Source organism: Podarcis bocagei (genome assembly GCF_964188305.1).
Source record: "Podarcis bocagei genome assembly, chromosome: 8".
In the NCBI taxonomy this organism is placed as follows: domain Eukaryota; kingdom Metazoa; phylum Chordata; class Lepidosauria; order Squamata; family Lacertidae; genus Podarcis; species Podarcis bocagei.
In genome coordinates, this window is record NC_138133.1 from 86,739,841 (window position 1) to 86,757,231 (window position 17,391).

At 40.1% G+C, this 17,391-nt stretch overlaps 1 protein-coding gene across 10 annotated transcripts in view; it reads right to left on the reverse strand.

Moving 5' to 3' along the window:
- Positions 1 to 17,391, reverse strand: part of PTK2 (protein tyrosine kinase 2) — a 206,681-nt gene that overhangs the window by 121,230 nt on the left and 68,060 nt on the right. For 3 of the 10 annotated variants that reach the window (XM_081204422.1, XM_081204423.1, XM_081204421.1), the window contains exon 1: positions 16,055 to 16,504. The exons of 3 other annotated variants lie outside the window; for them this stretch is intronic. In XM_081204422.1, the coding sequence (XP_081060548.1) occupies positions 16,055 to 16,157 (103 nt within the window). In that variant the 5' untranslated portion in view covers positions 16,158 to 16,504. Of the gene's footprint in view, positions 1 to 16,054; positions 16,509 to 17,391 lie in introns of those variants that run through there. 4 more of the 10 variants (XM_081204419.1, XM_081204416.1, XM_081204425.1 and 1 more) reach the window with 3 other exon arrangements.

The window sequence follows — 17,391 nt, forward strand, 5'->3', positions numbered from 1 at the left end:
CTACAGACAGCCACCCAATCTTAAACAACTCCTAACCCACAATAATACTACAACCAGACTTAACACGGACACTGGCACCAGAGCCTGCAATAAACCCAGATGCCAACTTTGCTGCCACATACACCCGGACAACACCATTACTGGCCCCAACAACATCACACATACCATCTCGGGACTATTTAATTGCTCATCGTCTAACATTGTGTATGCCATCAAATGCCAACAGTGTCCTTCAGCTCTCTATATTGGACAAACAGGCCAAACCTTACGCCAAAGAATAAACGGACATAAATCTGACATCAAGAATCACAAAACAGAGAAACCAGTAGGAGAACACTTCAATCTCCCAGGACATTCTATACAAGATCTCAAAGTAGCTGTTTTACTACAAAGGAATTTCAGAAATAGACTGGAAAGAGAAGCTGCTGAATTACAACTCATTACCAAACTTAAAACCATGGAGAGACCTGGGCTGAACAAAGACATTGGATTCTTATCTCACTATACATGACTAAACCATTTCTCACCTTCTCACCCCTTGCCTTTTCCTGTAAGACCTATTACAGTCGTTAAGAGTCGTCAAGAGGCTCTCTCAGCTATCTGCCTATCTCCCATTCCCACCACCCTTCTGAGTAACACCCCTCCCCACCTTCTCACTATATAGAAGGATCTGGCAACTTCTGTTTCAGTGTATCTGAAGAAGTGTGCATGCACACGAAAGCTCATACCAAGAACTAACTTAGTTGGTCTTTAAGGTGCTACTGGAAGGAATTTTTTTATTTAGTCTACATAAGTTACTCACAGGCATGCTAATTCCTAACTCAGAGAAGGCTTCTATGCCTTTAATTCATTGTTAGCAATCAATTAAGGCAGTCTGGATTTCCTATCACAGTGGTGTCCCCTCTTACACAATCTGTCACAAACCATGAAATTTGGGGGCAGACAACAGCAACCTAGTTCTCCTTGAATCTCAACACATTTTACTTGAACACTCCTTGATTTTTTAAAATACTAAAAAAAATTCACTGGTATGGCAATGGAAAGAGGTATGACTCAGAAACGAATGATCGAGTCACGCTTCTAAAGAAATGCATTTCTACAATGCTACTGCAACAAGACAAAAACAAAAAAAATTCAGAATCCTTCCCTAAAAGACAAAGATGTTCACTCTTGACTTCTCAGAAAGTGCCCTGTAATAGCCTCATAATACAATATTTCAAACAAATAACAACCTAAGAATGAGTTAAAATGATGGTCCATCATCAACACATGAGTAATGCCAACTATGATTGAAAGCCTCCCAAAAACCTATATAAATGCAAATAGATACCAAAAAAACCCACTGAGAATTTTAAGAGGACACTGGAAAATCCAAAGCAGCACTATTGTACATATATACACTATGGCTCCCTAAAACTGAAAAATCAAGTAATGGCACTACACTAGGGATCAGAAACCTGTGTTTCTAAACCACAATGAAGTCCTGAAAGCCCCAGCTAACACAGTGCTAAAAAGATTAATCAGCTAATGTTACTGAATGTACCCCAGAGCTTTCAAACACACGCACACAACACAAGCTAAAAGGCTGTCCTTAAAATAAAAAAGGCATTTCCATGCACTGTTATTTAGAGTTTAAAAGCTCAAAATAAACCATCTAACAACTGTGTTTACAGAGATGACTTGGCCTGACTAGCAGGTTTTATGGAGCTATATATAGGGAAGAAGAGATCCCATTGGATTTTTCAGGTCAGGACTTAACTCTAGTGTCAGGATCTCTGGAATCTCATTATTTAATAGTCCCTCCCCTGCTCAATCCAATCCTTTTCAAATGCTCCCCATTACAAATGCAATCAGACCATTTTTTATAATGTTACATAGGACATGCGCTCTCTTCTCTCTCCAGTGTTCAGAACATTGCACTCCGGGGGGTTCACCAGTAATAATTCACCAAACAAGTAGAGGCAGACAATGGTGAGGGAATACCCGAAAGCTTATGCCAGTGGTTTTCAACCAGTGTGCCATGGCACCCTGGGTGCCTTGGATGATGGCCAGGGGTGCCACAGGCAACACTGCCCTCTGTCCCTCTTTCCTTCCCTCCCTCGTGATACCCTCTCATGTCTCTGCCTCCCATAGGCTTGCACTGCTGTTTGTTGCAGCAGCCCTGACCACAAGCTCCCCAGCCCAGGCGAATGGTGCCTCGGGGGTTGGCCAAGGAGGAGGCATCCTCTTTGATGTGGGGCGTTCAGAGACCAGGAGCTGTGGCAGTGGCTGCTAAGAGGACTCCCAAGGAGAGGCGAGAGGAGGTGAGAGAACAGTCCACAAGGGAGGGTGTTTGCAAAAGGGTGAGAGGCTGACAGCTCTGCAGGCACCACTCCTGAGCCCCACAGGAGTGCCGCAGAAAGAATGTAGTTGGTCAAGTGAGCCGTGGACTCAAAAAGGTTGAAAACCTCTGGCTTATGCCAGAAGACATGTGCTAGTGTTAAAGGTACCAGGAGCTTTTGTTGCAACAGACTAGCCCAGCTACCCCTCTGGAAATCATTCAAATCCTGTTCTCATTCTGAAAAGTCCACCGTTACAGTAACCACCTTGAATTCCCATGCACTGATTTCAGGCAGAGACCCCAGTTGCCTCCAATCACTAAAGGGAAGTGCAAAGTTGCCTGCCATTTTCCAACTCTTGAATAAAATTGGGAGAGCCTTACTGGTCATTAGCACACTTTTTCATATACTCACACAACGTAATATAATAGAGAAGGAAAACACCCAGCAGGAATGCTTCTTAAAATGATACATTTTAAGTCAAATGTTAGAACTTCATCATTAGGGATGGCAATTTTGCACTTGCACCAAACAAACAGATATAATAAAGGAGATAAATAATGTTAATAAATATGGGCAAGTATCTAAGACACTACAGTTCAGTATTCAGACTGTATGCTCACACACAAAACAGATCGGCTTCAAACAGCTATCTTTTCCATACCTGAGATAAATATAAGCATAGGGACGTGCTAAAAAGATGAATATTCTGCATGTGTCATGGGGAAATGAGTTCTAAGGAGGGCTGTTCAGCAATCACTTGTATTAATTGCTAGGTACTGCTTGCTGGCCATATATTTGTTCATTCTGCACCACAATATCTAAATCAAGCAAGATCTAGGCATATACCTTTCCTCACATTATGTTTTGTTAAAGGGCAAAAAAAAAATATTGCATCTATTGTTCTGTCACTGTTTTTGGTTTTTGGTTGTTGTTTTTTTGCCTTAATTTTATATCCTGAACAACAATGAAATCCAGGGGATGAGGGGAAGTATATAAAGGCTGAATGAATGAAAGTCATTCAGTATCACAGAGTGCCATTTCATCAAAAGCAGCCAACTATGGTTTGCACTTGCCCAAGAGATCAGGATTAAACCATCTGCTTGCTGGGCAAGCACAAAGCATACTAGTTTCGCTAAAGTTAAGTAAAAATTATTTTGGATTTCTAGCTCATACCACCCTGCCTATGGCTCAGGGTGCACAACAGTTTTCACACACAACATAACCAAGATGAGAAAAGTAAAACATGCTATTTAAAACCTACTATTGCAATTGCCCGACACCTTTCAACCAGACTAATTGAAATTTAACCTACACACAAGACCTTCAAGCAAAGTACATGGTCTCAGATTCAAGGAAATCTCTAGGAAAAAAAGGTTCCACAGATGCAAAACAGCCACTAAAAACATCCACTTTGCATGTCATAAAGAAGTGTTTCTCAAACTTTTTTCTTTGGACTACGCTTTGAGAATAAAAATTTGCTTGTGCCACACTGAATTTTTTATTGATAAGAAATACATTGGAAAACAAAAAGAAACAATTCCCAGCAGTGCTTGATTTATAAACACAGAACACAGCTACTTTATGATACACACATCCAGAAAGTATAAAACAATGCAGCTGCGTAAGAACATTAACAATTCCCCAAATACAATTATAAATGAGCCTCTTACATATGTACCTTATGTATACAAACTCTATGAGAGGTGTGAGCTTGCTTTTGCTGGGTAATGTCATTTACAGTGGTACCTCTGGATATGAACAGGATCCATTCCGGAGCCCCGTTCGCATCCAGAAGCAAACATAACTAGTGATGGCACGTCTGTGCACGCACGTGTCACTTTCTGCCGCTTCTGCGCATGCACGTGACGTCATTTTGAGCGCCTGCACATGCGCGAGCTGCGAAACCCAGAAGTAACGCGCTCCATTACTTCCGGGTTGCTGCGGAGTGCAACTCAAACGCGCTCAACATGATGCATATTCAACCCAAGGTATGACTGTATATTAGGTTTAATTTGAGACAAACAAACATTCATCTCCTCATCAACACAAAAAAAACTCCCTTTTCTGATCTTTCATATTTGTCAGAGCTGAAAATCCCTGTGAATGTTACGACATGAAGAACTGTAGAAGAACTGCAATTCTGGGTCACAACTAGGATTGTCCTCAATATCACTTCATTCTTTTGCTCCCATTTTGAAAAGATATCTATCCATAATCTGCAAATAAAAATTATCTTTATATTATACTATACTGCGCTGAAATGTTTAAATGCCTCTTTGATTGTCCTTGAATCTTCCCACCTGCCAGACTTTCCATCCCTCCTGCCATACCAGTGTGGTGCACCACACCCTTTGAGAACCACTTAAAGGTAATAAGAGAGTGTAAGAGACAAAGTTCTCCTTGAAGTATGTAAGCCCCAAGCCATTCTATTTGTCTCCTTTTCTTCATCATCCTTCAAAATCTAAACAAGTGGACTTGTGCTATCAATACTGGAAAATAACATCTGGGAAGCAACAATTTCAATAGTCCTCCTCACACATGATTCACCTAGATGGCATTCACGCGTATGAGAAGAAAGAATTAATGGTTGAATTAATTTAAATCACTAAAAGGGAAAAATAGAAGGCTGACCTTTTTAAAATAACATTCCCAGTTTCATAATTTATTTATCTCTTGCAGAAACTGCGAGTTAGTAGAATATATGACTAGCTAAAGAGAAACTTTACGTGTTTCTAGGAACATCAACCAAAACCTCTGGTCATACAGTCAACATGCCTTTCACACTACATAATTTATAATTGCTTAGAAGCAGAGAAGCATTGTGGAGTTCAATATTTTGCTCTGGCTATCTTTATACATATGTGTTTTTTTTCTTTACAAGACAGAAATGGTTTTAAGGAATTTCATAATAGCTTTTGCCATAAAAGAGAATGTCAAATCATACATAAATGAAGAACATGTAATTCGGACACAAAGTTATCTAGCCCTGGGGTAGCCAATGTGGGTGCCTTCCAGATGTTCATGACGACAGCACACATCCTAACCAATGATCAGGGATGATGGAAGTTGAAGCCCATGGTGGAAATTGAGGGCACCGTGTTGCCTATCCCTGATCTAACCAATGATTAAAATACTGTATAATTCAACCACACAAGCTTCACTTACAATATTGTTCTTATCCAATAATTAAGATGGGGTGGCTGACCATCAGATAGGACTAAAAAGCAGTAAATCCTAACACAATTCAAAGATGCAGCCACATGGGAAAGGAACAACAACAAAAGAGTTCTGAATATATAGGCTTTCATGTTCCCTTGTTGGCATGGCTACCTCTACAATTGTTTCCATTTTAGTCTGAAACCACATACAGAATTCCACCCATGCAGCTGGTCCCAACAGCATCATCTACCAAATACATAAGCAATGCCCTTCTTGAACTGGCAGGGCACGGCTACTGTGGAATGTGAACAAAGTGTGTGCAAACCTGTGTATATTACTTAAGTGGCATGTCAGCAAGTGCAAAGGCAGTCCATAGGGTTGTATTTTTCATACATGATTTTTGAACAGCATTTATTATACACAGTTCCCATTAATTTCTGTGGGTATTTTTGAGTACTTTATGGATTGCGCTTTGTGTCACCAAATCTGTGTCACCAAATCTGAGAAAAACAGCCTCTTATAAAGAAAAAAACTCCAACTTAAAATGGAGGAAGGTTGGAAAAGTCATTTAATCCTGAATTTACAGTTCCTGAGCAGGCACATGGCATTAAGTTTTAGTTTGGACAAAACTGTTGCTTAGGTCTCATAAGAACTGTAGCCTATAATTTGGAGCACAAGGAATGAGAAACTTTATTGTTGTTTTAAGGACAACAGATGCTCACAAAGCCTATTTTACATGCCATTGATAAGTTTAAACAACTACTGGGGATGTCCTTAGACAAGAGCTTTAATTGAGTAACAACTGGAGAATATTGTGAAAATAAAATGTCGCTTGGTCATAATGCTATATGATAAACTCAGATGGGCCTCTGATGGCCTTCAGATTTATTTCAAAATATGTAATCCATTTATATAAGTAGCTACCTCTAGAGTTTACCAAATGCTGTGTAAACCAAGACGGAACTGAAATAATTTTGTCCATTATGCTTTCTGCCATTAATCTCCAGTTTTAATATAACAATTCTATTCGTTTGTTCTGTCAATTGGTTATTATTTTAGGCCCAAGAAGAAAAATATACCAAGCAGTTAAGAAATCTATTTTTATAAGTTCACAGGTACTTAAAACAACTTGCTCTATACCAGATTTATTGAAATCTTTTCCATTCTGCCTGACACATTTCTAAACCAAGCACTCAAGGTAGTGAATATTCAAAGAATAATAAATCAATAATTAAACAATTAAAAACAAAAAACACAGAAACAGCATGCAAATAGTTAACACCTGAGTAAGCTTAAAATACCAAGGGTGTGTGGTTTTTGGGGGGCGGGGGGACTTCAATATCTTCCTCAAGGTTTTCATGAGTTTTAACAGAAACTAAGGTGGTGCTCAGATGCTAAATTGTCTAATTTAGCCCCTACCCTAAAGATACCAAACTATCTTTGAGAAAGGTCAAATGGACAATAGTGACACCTAGGGCCATCCAGCTTGTTCTAAATACTCCCAGACAACAAGCAAAGAAGTCTGGACATGCAAAAACTTTATCTTATATTTATCCTGAATATCTGTGCCTGAAAACTGAAGTTAGGTCAATAACTTCTGAACAATAACAAATATTTTTAAGTATTCTATTATAACACTAAGAGTCAATATTTTCAACTCTAGAAGCAAGCATTGCACTCCCAAAGGTGTTGAACTCCAAATCCCATCAGCCCCAGCCACCAAGACCAATGATCAGGGCTGATGAGTGTTGTAATCTATGAAGTTGGTGGCAACGGCCACAGTCCCTTGCAGTTCCCACAAGCTGAATGATTCACTGACAAGTCCAAGCTATTGGTAACTCACTTCACTTTAAAACAGGGATAGGGAACTTGGAGGACTTCCAGTTTTGGTTTGACTCCAAATCCCATCAGCCCTAGCCAGCATACCCAATGGTCAGGGACAAAGGGAATTATTATCCAGAAACTACCGTACTGGGAAAGCAAAAGGTTCCCTATCACTGCCACAGCTCAAGGTAAAGAAAAACTTACATATTTTCTGCTGCTACCTCTGTAGATGTAATTGTTGAAATATTCCATAGCTTAACACCTTTTAAGTGAAAATTGGGTTGCCTTTTGTATTAACCCAAGAGCACTGGTGATTGGACTTCATGATGGGTGCAAGCAACAAACTGAAGGAAAAAATGCTTTGGGGTAGCAAGTGTGCTGATATTTTACAGTCCTGATCATCATTCCTCTGTATTCCTATCAATCTTGTACTCTTATGAAATCCTGTCCATATTGTACCTGGAAGCAAATCACTTGCTTTCATCCAGTGTCAACTACTCTGCACAGGAGTTTGGCCACAAGCAGTCTTTGCTTAGGACCGAAGTTGATGTCCAAACTATGTGGACTGATAGGCAGGGGATAGTTCATAGATTGCCCTGCCTTCCAGAGATGAACAAATTTAATGGCCTTTGAAAAAGTCCCTTTCAACCAAATGAGTCTATAAAGCTGAAGACAAATGAGGCACACAGACTAGATGCAAGTAGGCACAATACTAAGAGATAAAGATAGATTGTTTCCCAGTATAACAACAAGACTTCGACAAATGGAAGAAATTAGATGAGCAGACGGAGGCAAATGTAACTCTGTGAAAACCGCTTATTCTGATCACATTAATCCCACCAATACAAGCAGCACATCCCATCCAGCTGGCTTCATGGATTCTGTTCATTAGAAAAGATTACATGAAAAAGTGCACTTTTGCTTTTTAAAGACATTAGTTGTCTAAACATTAGAACAGAAACTGAGTTGCATGAACAGAGTGGGGGAAACCCACGCAACTGAATATAAAAGAAACTGAGCAATTTTTGCAATTTTTATATTGTAATTCTACAGTTTTGTTACATCACTTTCTTACATTTATCACAAGTTAAAGTGAACAGTCATGATTTCAAATAATGCTTTTAAACCTAACATTATTTTAAAACATTCTCTCTCTATTTTTGTCTGCCACCTAATTAGGCTAATCTTATTCCACTTGCAAAATATCTCTTGCTATCTATCTTAAGACTGTTATAAAGCTGTAGGCCTTCCATGTCACACTATTTTTCTCCCATCTGTTCCCCTCTCATTTTGCTAGGAATCTAGCTGGCCTCACAAAGCTTTCTGCTTGCTTTTTTAACATATTAGTTGGTCAGTCTCCTCCATAATAGTGTCAGCATTTTTTTTGCCTTCCCCCATTTCCCAAATTCGTACAATTTCTTGAAGCACTTCATCCTTTTTCTGCTTTGCTGGGGGGCTGTGATCATCAGTATTAGTTTACAGGAATTTTGTACTAATCTTCCAACAACAAATGTATTGGTTCATGGCAAAAAAGAAGTTCATGACAGCCTTTATTCTTCCAAGCTTCCCCTGCTGAACTTCCGCTGTATTAAAATAGAGAATATTACTTTCCTAGCTTATCTTGCTTAGATACTGAGCAGCTTGTTATAGACTCTTACTTTTCAGCCTCAGTGTTTAAACTTGCACGGCTGTTTTTTTCACTTGTCCAAGGTATGTGCATGTGTGCAAGCCCATTCCTGTTTCCAGTGATTGATATTCCCTAGTCCTGCACCTCTACTCTGCCCATTGCTTCGTTCAAATGCGCATGAAAATCCAGTAAGTTTTCCCATTTATTCTGAGGAACTAGAACTCAATTCCTTTAAAAGTAAGCTCTTCCTAAACCATGGGGGTTCTCCCAAAAGAAGGGGGACCCTGTCCATTTAAATGCTCAGCATCTACACATATAAGACATCCACTACTGTTATAATTCCAAACCAATGAGTGGCTCTTGTTCCGCATTAGGACTACCTAGAACTTGGGAGTTAATAGTTAATATTGATAGGTATTCCAAATAATGTTCAATTATCAAATGCTTGCTTGCTCAAAAACTTAGGGTGACAGTAGCTCAGGCAGAATGGCACCCATGCAGCTTCTCACTGGCCCCTTGTATACAGCCTAACACAGTGAAGCATGTTCAGCCCCTGAACATGAAAATATGCAAATCTTTTAAATATGCATAAAAAATCCTGGCCAGAGTTGATGAAAGCTGTAGTCCAAAATATCAGGATAGCACCAGAAAACCAGAGAAGGGTGGCATGAAAGTGCAGCCCCCAGCAAAGACTTCATACCAGTGAAAACTCATTAATGGTGCTAGGGAGGTTGGTTATGGCACTGGTCAACTTTTCTGAAATCCAACTGTTGCTCGACCCCTTGAATACATAAATAGATCAGGAGTGAATTATGGGGCTGTCACTCCAGGATAATGATTGTGTAAATTAGAGCATCAGAACCACATTGAAGCATTTACTTATTTTAATGGAAGCGGCAGGTGCCAAAATAACAGTGGGAAGAATGATGCACTTAGTCTACAATATTCTTATTTTGAAAGAATGTATTACCTTCAAGTCTGAGAACTAAATGATTGTTCATTAATAAAATTAATACATATTTTGACTAGTATTGGTTAATTTTTACTGCTACATTCTCTGCAACAGCTTTTGCCATCATGTTTTCCAATTTACTCTTGAGCTATGAAGATAAAACATTGAATGACCATAAATTATTTATGTTTTAGCTGGTTCGTATCATCACAGCAAACCAGCCTGGCATCACATTAAAAATTCCCTCGAGGGAGCTTCACCTCTCCAAGTAGTCAAAAAGAGCTCACCCTGATTTCCAAAAGCAATGCAGAAAGCAGTTTATTGGAAAGGTAAACCCCTACTCATTAAATCCCTCCTAAATCTATTCAGATTTGACTGAAATATTTCCATTATAAAGTAATTCCACAAGCATTCTATACATAAAGGTGGTTTGTATGTAGAAGTCGGTTCATTTATTCCAGACATGAAAAGGCCAACAGAGAAAGAAAGCTTTAGATGCTGCACAGATTATGTATGAAAACACTTTTTTCTTAGGTTCTCAGATATGCAAGCATGTAATGCAATAAAACACTACACTCAAAAACATCTCAAAAGACTTTCAGGTCATCTCTTACGTGGGATCATCTCTTCAGGATGATTTCTATAGCACTTTTCAAAAGTAGATTACAATAGTTCTCTCTTATCCCTGAAATAGCTGTATAAGTGATTCCATTTTACATAAGTGAAAAGTGAGATTTAAAAGAAGCTAGCATGCTGAGAGACACTTAACAACTTCATCGCTTATCAAGTATTTGAACCTGCATCTTTCACAGGTCCAAGTCAGTTATAACCACCATCAGGAACTAATATAAGGCACTCTACTCTGAACACAATAAGTAAATCAAAAAGGTGTCTTGATTCCAGAGCAGCTCTCAACAGAAAAAGGCTGCTTTAGTGTGAAGTTGCATGAGGCTATACTGGTGTGAAAAAGTTGAATTTGGCAACACTGTCATGGTTATTTTGTACAGAAAAGGAAGGATTGCTTAGCCGATTATAGCAACAATGTACCAGCCACATAAGCCCCAGAGTACTAATTACAATCAGGTTACTGAGAAGATAGTAGCTTTTCCGTTTTTAAAAGCAAGAGAGAAAGTGAGAAGAATTGTACAGAGTCCCTGAATTCACACAGGGTTCTTTTCAAGAAGGAGAAATGCCACTGTCAACATGAAGAAGATAAAGATAAGCAGATTTTCAAACAATGTTTCCTAGGCAGTAGCTGACACACATAACTGTATGGTCTGTGGCACGTAGTGACAGGAGATGGTTAATAGCATACTTAATTTTACAACAGTTAAGAATGTTATTATTCAAATTTGTTATTGTTTTACTACCTTGCTTCCATATGCAGCTATTTAACAATCTTTATTATCGGAGCTGGCCAGATCCAGTTTTGTTCCCTAAGGTTAAGCCCACAAGCACTGCATGCATATTTATCAGATAAAGACTAGTCGCTATTCAATTGCAAATAAGAAACTCTCACTGCATCTTCTCTCTGGGGAACACTGAAAACAGACTATTTGAGAAATGATTACCACACACACACACACACACACACACACACACACACACACAACCTTTAAAATAGTTATTTGTCTCCTGTGTTGATATGTGCTTGGCAGGATGCTCAATGCAATATATTTGCTGAAGTATATTCTTGTCTTAGTCAGTTTATGCCATAATAAACCAGTAAGGGATTATCTGCAGGTTTTACTCCAAGTTAGTCATTTCTTAGGTAAAGGTAAGCCCATTAGGTCCAGTCGTGGATGACTCTGGGGTTGTGGCGCTCATCTCGCTTTATTGGCCGAGGGAGCTGGCGTACAGCTTCACCAGAGCTGTGCACGGAAACGGTGTTTACCTTTCTGCCGGAGCGGTACCTATTTATCTACTTGCACTTTGACATGCTTTTGAATTGCTAGGTTGGCAGGAGCAGGGACCGAGCAACGGGAGCTCACCCCGTCGCAGGGATTCAAACCTCCAAACTTCTGATCGGCAAGTCCTAGGCTCTGTGGTTTAACCCACAGCGCCACCCGCGTCTACCCACATCCAAATGCAACTCCCATCAGACACAGCCAGCATGGCCAATGGCCAGGAATGATGTGAGTTGCAATCCAGAAGCATCCATCCACAAGGCATCTCTTTGGCCACCACTGCTCTGTAAGTTACCAGAAATTTAAAAATATCCCCTCATCAATACACCTGTATTGTAAAGTTAGGAAAGATTCAGAAAAGGGAAACAAAATATCTAGGGTCTGAGCGGTTCCCCTATGCAGAAAGGTTATAGCATTTGGTGCTTTTTAGTTTGAAAAAGAGGCAAGAAACATGCTAGGAATGGTTTGGAGAAAGTGTTTCAGGGGAGGTTCTCTCCACCCCCCTCTCATAATACACAATTCACAGTAACTTAATGAAACTACATGCTTCAGTGAAACTACACACTTCAGGACAGCCCAAAGGAAACACTTCTTCACACAATGTACAGTTAAACACTGGAATTTACTCCCACAAGATGCAGTAATGGCCACAAACTTGGGACAGCTTTAAAAGGCATTTGGACAAATTCATGAAGCATAAGGCTAGGAATGGATACTAGTCATGATGACTAATACCATAAGGGAACGTAAGTGGGCAAGTGCTCTTGCCCTCATATCTTGCTGGTGGACTTTCCAAAGGCATCTGTTTGGCCAACGGGAAAACACAATGATGGAGTAGAGAACCCTTTGATCTGATCCAGTTCTTATGTTCACTTGTCTACATTTTGGATGGAAGAGAAGTGAGAGGCAGAATGACTGCCTAAGGGGGAAAAAATGAAGACCATGAACTCTGACATGTTACTAACACATGTGAATCCAACCTTAACCATTCAAAGGCCAAGGACACATTTCTACTTTCAAAGGTGGGGAACTGGAGTCTAGCCTCAGGAACAAGGCAGCAAGAATGACCCTGAGGAAATATATGCAAGCAAGGAGGTACACTGCACCAGTTCTCGTGAAGAGGAATTGGGAAACAAACAGCTCTATGCCAGAAGAACAACCTCTAACACATCAGCTGAGCTCCCCCAGTTCTGGTGCCACCCTTCCAAACCTCCATTTACGTGTCTCCAAACACTTGCCATGCTCTCCATGACAAGTGTGCAATTGCCCACTGGTGGGAGTAATGAGCAACAGACCTTCTTCCTTCTTTGAAGCAGAGAAGTGACTCAGGCTCATCCTGGATTAATTCCCACCCTCTTCCCCAGGCCAAAGGTTCAGAGGAAAGCTCTGAGCCCCATTACTCAGTAATTGCTGAAACTTTCACTCTCCTTGCCCAGTCTTTTCTGCATGTGATAGAACTGGGGAAAGGAAACCTTTTCAACCGCTGCTCAATGTTAGAGCTCAGAGCCCCAGCACTGTGCACTGCCTAAAGCCTGCAATTTTCACCACCTATCTTTCCCTCAGGTAACAGAAAGGGGGAGGGGTCAAACTGAATCTGGAATGCTTCTTATCTACCTTCCCCTCCAGTAAGTTTAGGGGGAATTCTTGGCTGTTCGGCAAAAGTGCTTGCCTCCAGCCAACTGGAAACAAGCTGGTGGCCATAAATTTTTGTTTGACTAGCAATAGCAATCAAAATATGTAGATCCCTGCCCAACATATTGTAGAGAGGTAAAAATTGCCCAATAAATACTTCCATGCACACTGAAGTAGAAAATCTAATTTTCTTCTTATTTTTAAGACGTCAGCATGTGTACGGAGTCATAAGGTATGTCTAGATCCACAAACATGGATAGTAAGGAGTAACTGGATGTCAGCTGAACAGTGTATCAATTAAAGGATGGGTAAGACACATGGAGAGTTCAAACGGAGAGCTTGTATGTGTGTATGTCATCCCGTCCCCCTCCCCAAGACATACATTGTCCAGCAACAGCTGGACAGAATAGCTTGAAGTTAACCATGTCCACGGCTTCAATTATAAAGTTGAGTAACAGTTATAAAGTTACTCTGAAATGAGATCACAATGATAGTAAAGAATAGGACTACTTATGTGTATTCTTCTCAACTTAAACAGTGTCTAGGTACATCAATACACTCTGGCTTCAGGGTATCTGATTTCTATAACTTGCAAAGTGCCTGTGAGAGTTATGTAACTCTAAGTATCCTATGGCTTCCTGGATATTATCCCTGAAGTATCCAGTACTGATAAAATTTAGGAGGTTTGATATTAAACTAGACATCACAGACATGAAGAGCAGCATCTTTACCCTTGAGTTTTATTCAACAGATGAGGAATATAAAAGCAGCTAAGGGACTAACTCCTCTGTAATCTAACTGAATAGCCCTACATTCTAATGTAAGTCTGACACAAGGTTCCAAGTTTATCCTTTATGTGAAGCTATTTTTAAAAAATCTCATCAAAAATACATGTAGCATTAATTTTATATAAGCGAAGAACATTCAGTGCATTTGTGATTTCAAAATTGAAAGTTGCCATTGCCTTATTTAACTTAGCAAATATGCCCTTCATAAAACAGGAAATATTGAGTTGGGATCCAAAAGTAACAGAAATGCTGTGCTTCACTTTACATTTACAGCTCACCAAGATGATGGTGCACATAGCCGGAGAATTCTAAAGAAAATTCCAAGGAAATGCATTGCACATATCCAGAGGAAACTATTCAAGAATTCTGGACTTATATTTCACTGGGAAGAAGGTTTCACAACTAGTTTGGAGATAACTATCTAAGAAGCTGCCATATATACTGTCCAATCAGTGGTTCATCTAACCCAACATGGCACCCTCCACCTGTCGTTGGGCTCCGAACTCTCATAAACACTGACTATGCTGGCTGAGGCTGATGGGAATCCCCAACAACCAGAGGAGGATGGCTACCCCGATATAATAAAACAATCTGCTACCCATGAGAGCAAGTGTGGTCTAGGACTCAGGAGGCCTGGATTCAAATCTCTCATAAAAATCATTGTTCAAACACCCTTGTGAGATAAAGGGGAGGTGGGAAAGGAGAATATATGCAACTCCTTTCAGGAAAAAGAGGGTAAGTAAGACACATTGACTGGCAATGGAAAACCAAGTTCTCAGATAGCTGTCTCTCAGATCTGCTATCCAAGAATCTTGGACAGGAGATGTCAGAGGTTAAAACCAGACTCAGTGCTCCACCATAAGCTATGGCACAGCTGACAACTCATAATGTGACAGCAGATTAAAAACCTTCCTTCACAGAGTAGCGGTCACGAACTGCCTCCGGTCATGTAATGAACTGAGCATTGCAATACTCCAGCTACCCTTTGGCAGGGAGCAGGGTAATGGTTGGCTCATAGCCCAGCTGGATACTATAGGTGACCTGTTCAGGTGAATCACTACCACCATAAAGAAAGAGGTCATCTTGCACTACTTTTCATTACAAAATTAAACCTTTATGTGGGGGGAGGGCTATTTTGTCCTTTATAATTGTACCTTAAAATGTACAGTACAGGCACCCGGACCTTACATGACAGTGCACTAAAGGGCAAGGGTGCAAATAATGCTGCTGCCTTTAAAACCCACTAAAAATACACCCAGTAGGGAGAGTTCTATACTTGGAACTCATTTATTGCTCAACCTGAATTTCAAGTCAGATCCTGTCTGATTGTGCCAGCTATAAAGCACTTCCCTGTCACGTTTACCACAGCTTTTAAAAAGGTAACCAATGCAGTAGTTCTGCATAAAAATTCTATCCTGGTCACACTCATCAAATTTCCACCCTGTTTTGGCCACCGAAATTAGACATAATTTGCAGAATCTATCCTGAAAAATAATGAATAACATTTGATAAAAGATTTAAATAATAATTTTAAAAAAATGCAGGCAACTGAGGTAGATGAATTCTCCATTTCAAATAGATCATCAAAACTGAAAAGTACTGACTATTCAAAACCAATAATGCTCATACCATTTGTTTCCCTGCCTTTAGAGGGTAAAATGTTTATGGTTGTCAGGTAAAACACCACAGCTGACTGCTTCCACATCAAAATTACATGGCCAGAATACAGCCACTGTGTTTTCAATTTCATGCCAGTCCTTCTCTCCCAACCAACTTATTTCCCCCTTTTATTTAGATGCATGAATCAAAAGTCAGAAAATATATAATATTTAAGTTTGGTGTACCTTTAGCCCAGCATATTGGGAATGGACTACAGCCGCTTTTCTCCATATAGATGACACCTGCTTGTTTCGGGGCCTGTTGCCCTGCCAATTCCAAGAACAACATACACACAATCGTATAGAGATCACGCCAGGCTCCAGCATACAATGTTCCAATTCAGGTCTCCAGTAGTATTTGCTCCCGCAGGGGGGCTGGGAAGCCAGCCACTTGAGCGTAGTCACAAGCAGGAAAAATCAACTACTAACCCTCCTTACATTTAGCGTCTTTCAGGTTTGGCTGCAAAGGTAGAAGCAAGAAAAGACCCACCTCCACACCACCCCATTCCTTAGTGCTGCTCGAGTAATATATTCCGACAGCGTGAAGAATGCATTTCAGTTTCGGAGTCTTCGCATGCCTCAACAATTTAAAGCACAGATCATCCTTTTCCCTGGACAAGCTACCAAACAGAATGCAACCAGCCAGCAATGTGACTGTGTGCGTCTGTATTCCTAGATTCATTCAGGAGAGGCGGAGGAGGAAGGGAGGGAGAGGGGAGGGAAGGGAGGGGAGGCGATTAGCAACAACCTTATTAATATGCTAATCTCACCCTTCTGTTCAGTTCAGCCAGCAGACTCCTGTTTACAAAACTGACAGCAGATTCTAAAACTGACTAAGCTGCAAATCAAGCCTGACCCAGGTCATAGCTGTAGATCCGCTCCTGCAACCAGTTTAGCTTTAAATCCATGCCTCTGGCATCGTACCTACCAACACTGACATTTGATTTTAAATAACTATTCTGATGAAACAAAAATAATTGGGGGAGGGGGAGGGGGAGGGGAGGGAGGGGCTGCACTAAACAATGAGACGTAACCTCTAATCATCTTTCATTTAAAGACAACCCAATTACAAACTTCATACTTTCTAAGTACTGTAAAGTGTTCTGAAAATATTCTCAAAATTTATCTGCAAGAAAGGATTACTAGAAAAATGGAAAAGATACCTCAAAACACACATAGACACGCACACACAATGGAAGAAAAAAGGTGACCCAAATTATACACCAAGTATGGCCATTGTTTAAAACGTCTTGAAGCTAGCATTCAGCAAAGGTCAATACATACGGGTGTTCTGTGCATATTATACTCCAACCACAAAAGGTTAACTGAAAACAGATTCTGTTTCCTTCAGCACACACACACACACACACACAGGCGCACAGAATATCAATGATAAACTGGCTATTTATACATACACACATTGCAGCAAACAACACAGAACGTGGTATATGCATTTTGCCTCTTCCACTCACACTGTCACACACATACCAAGAAAGTGTTTTAGCAACTGCTGGATTTAAACA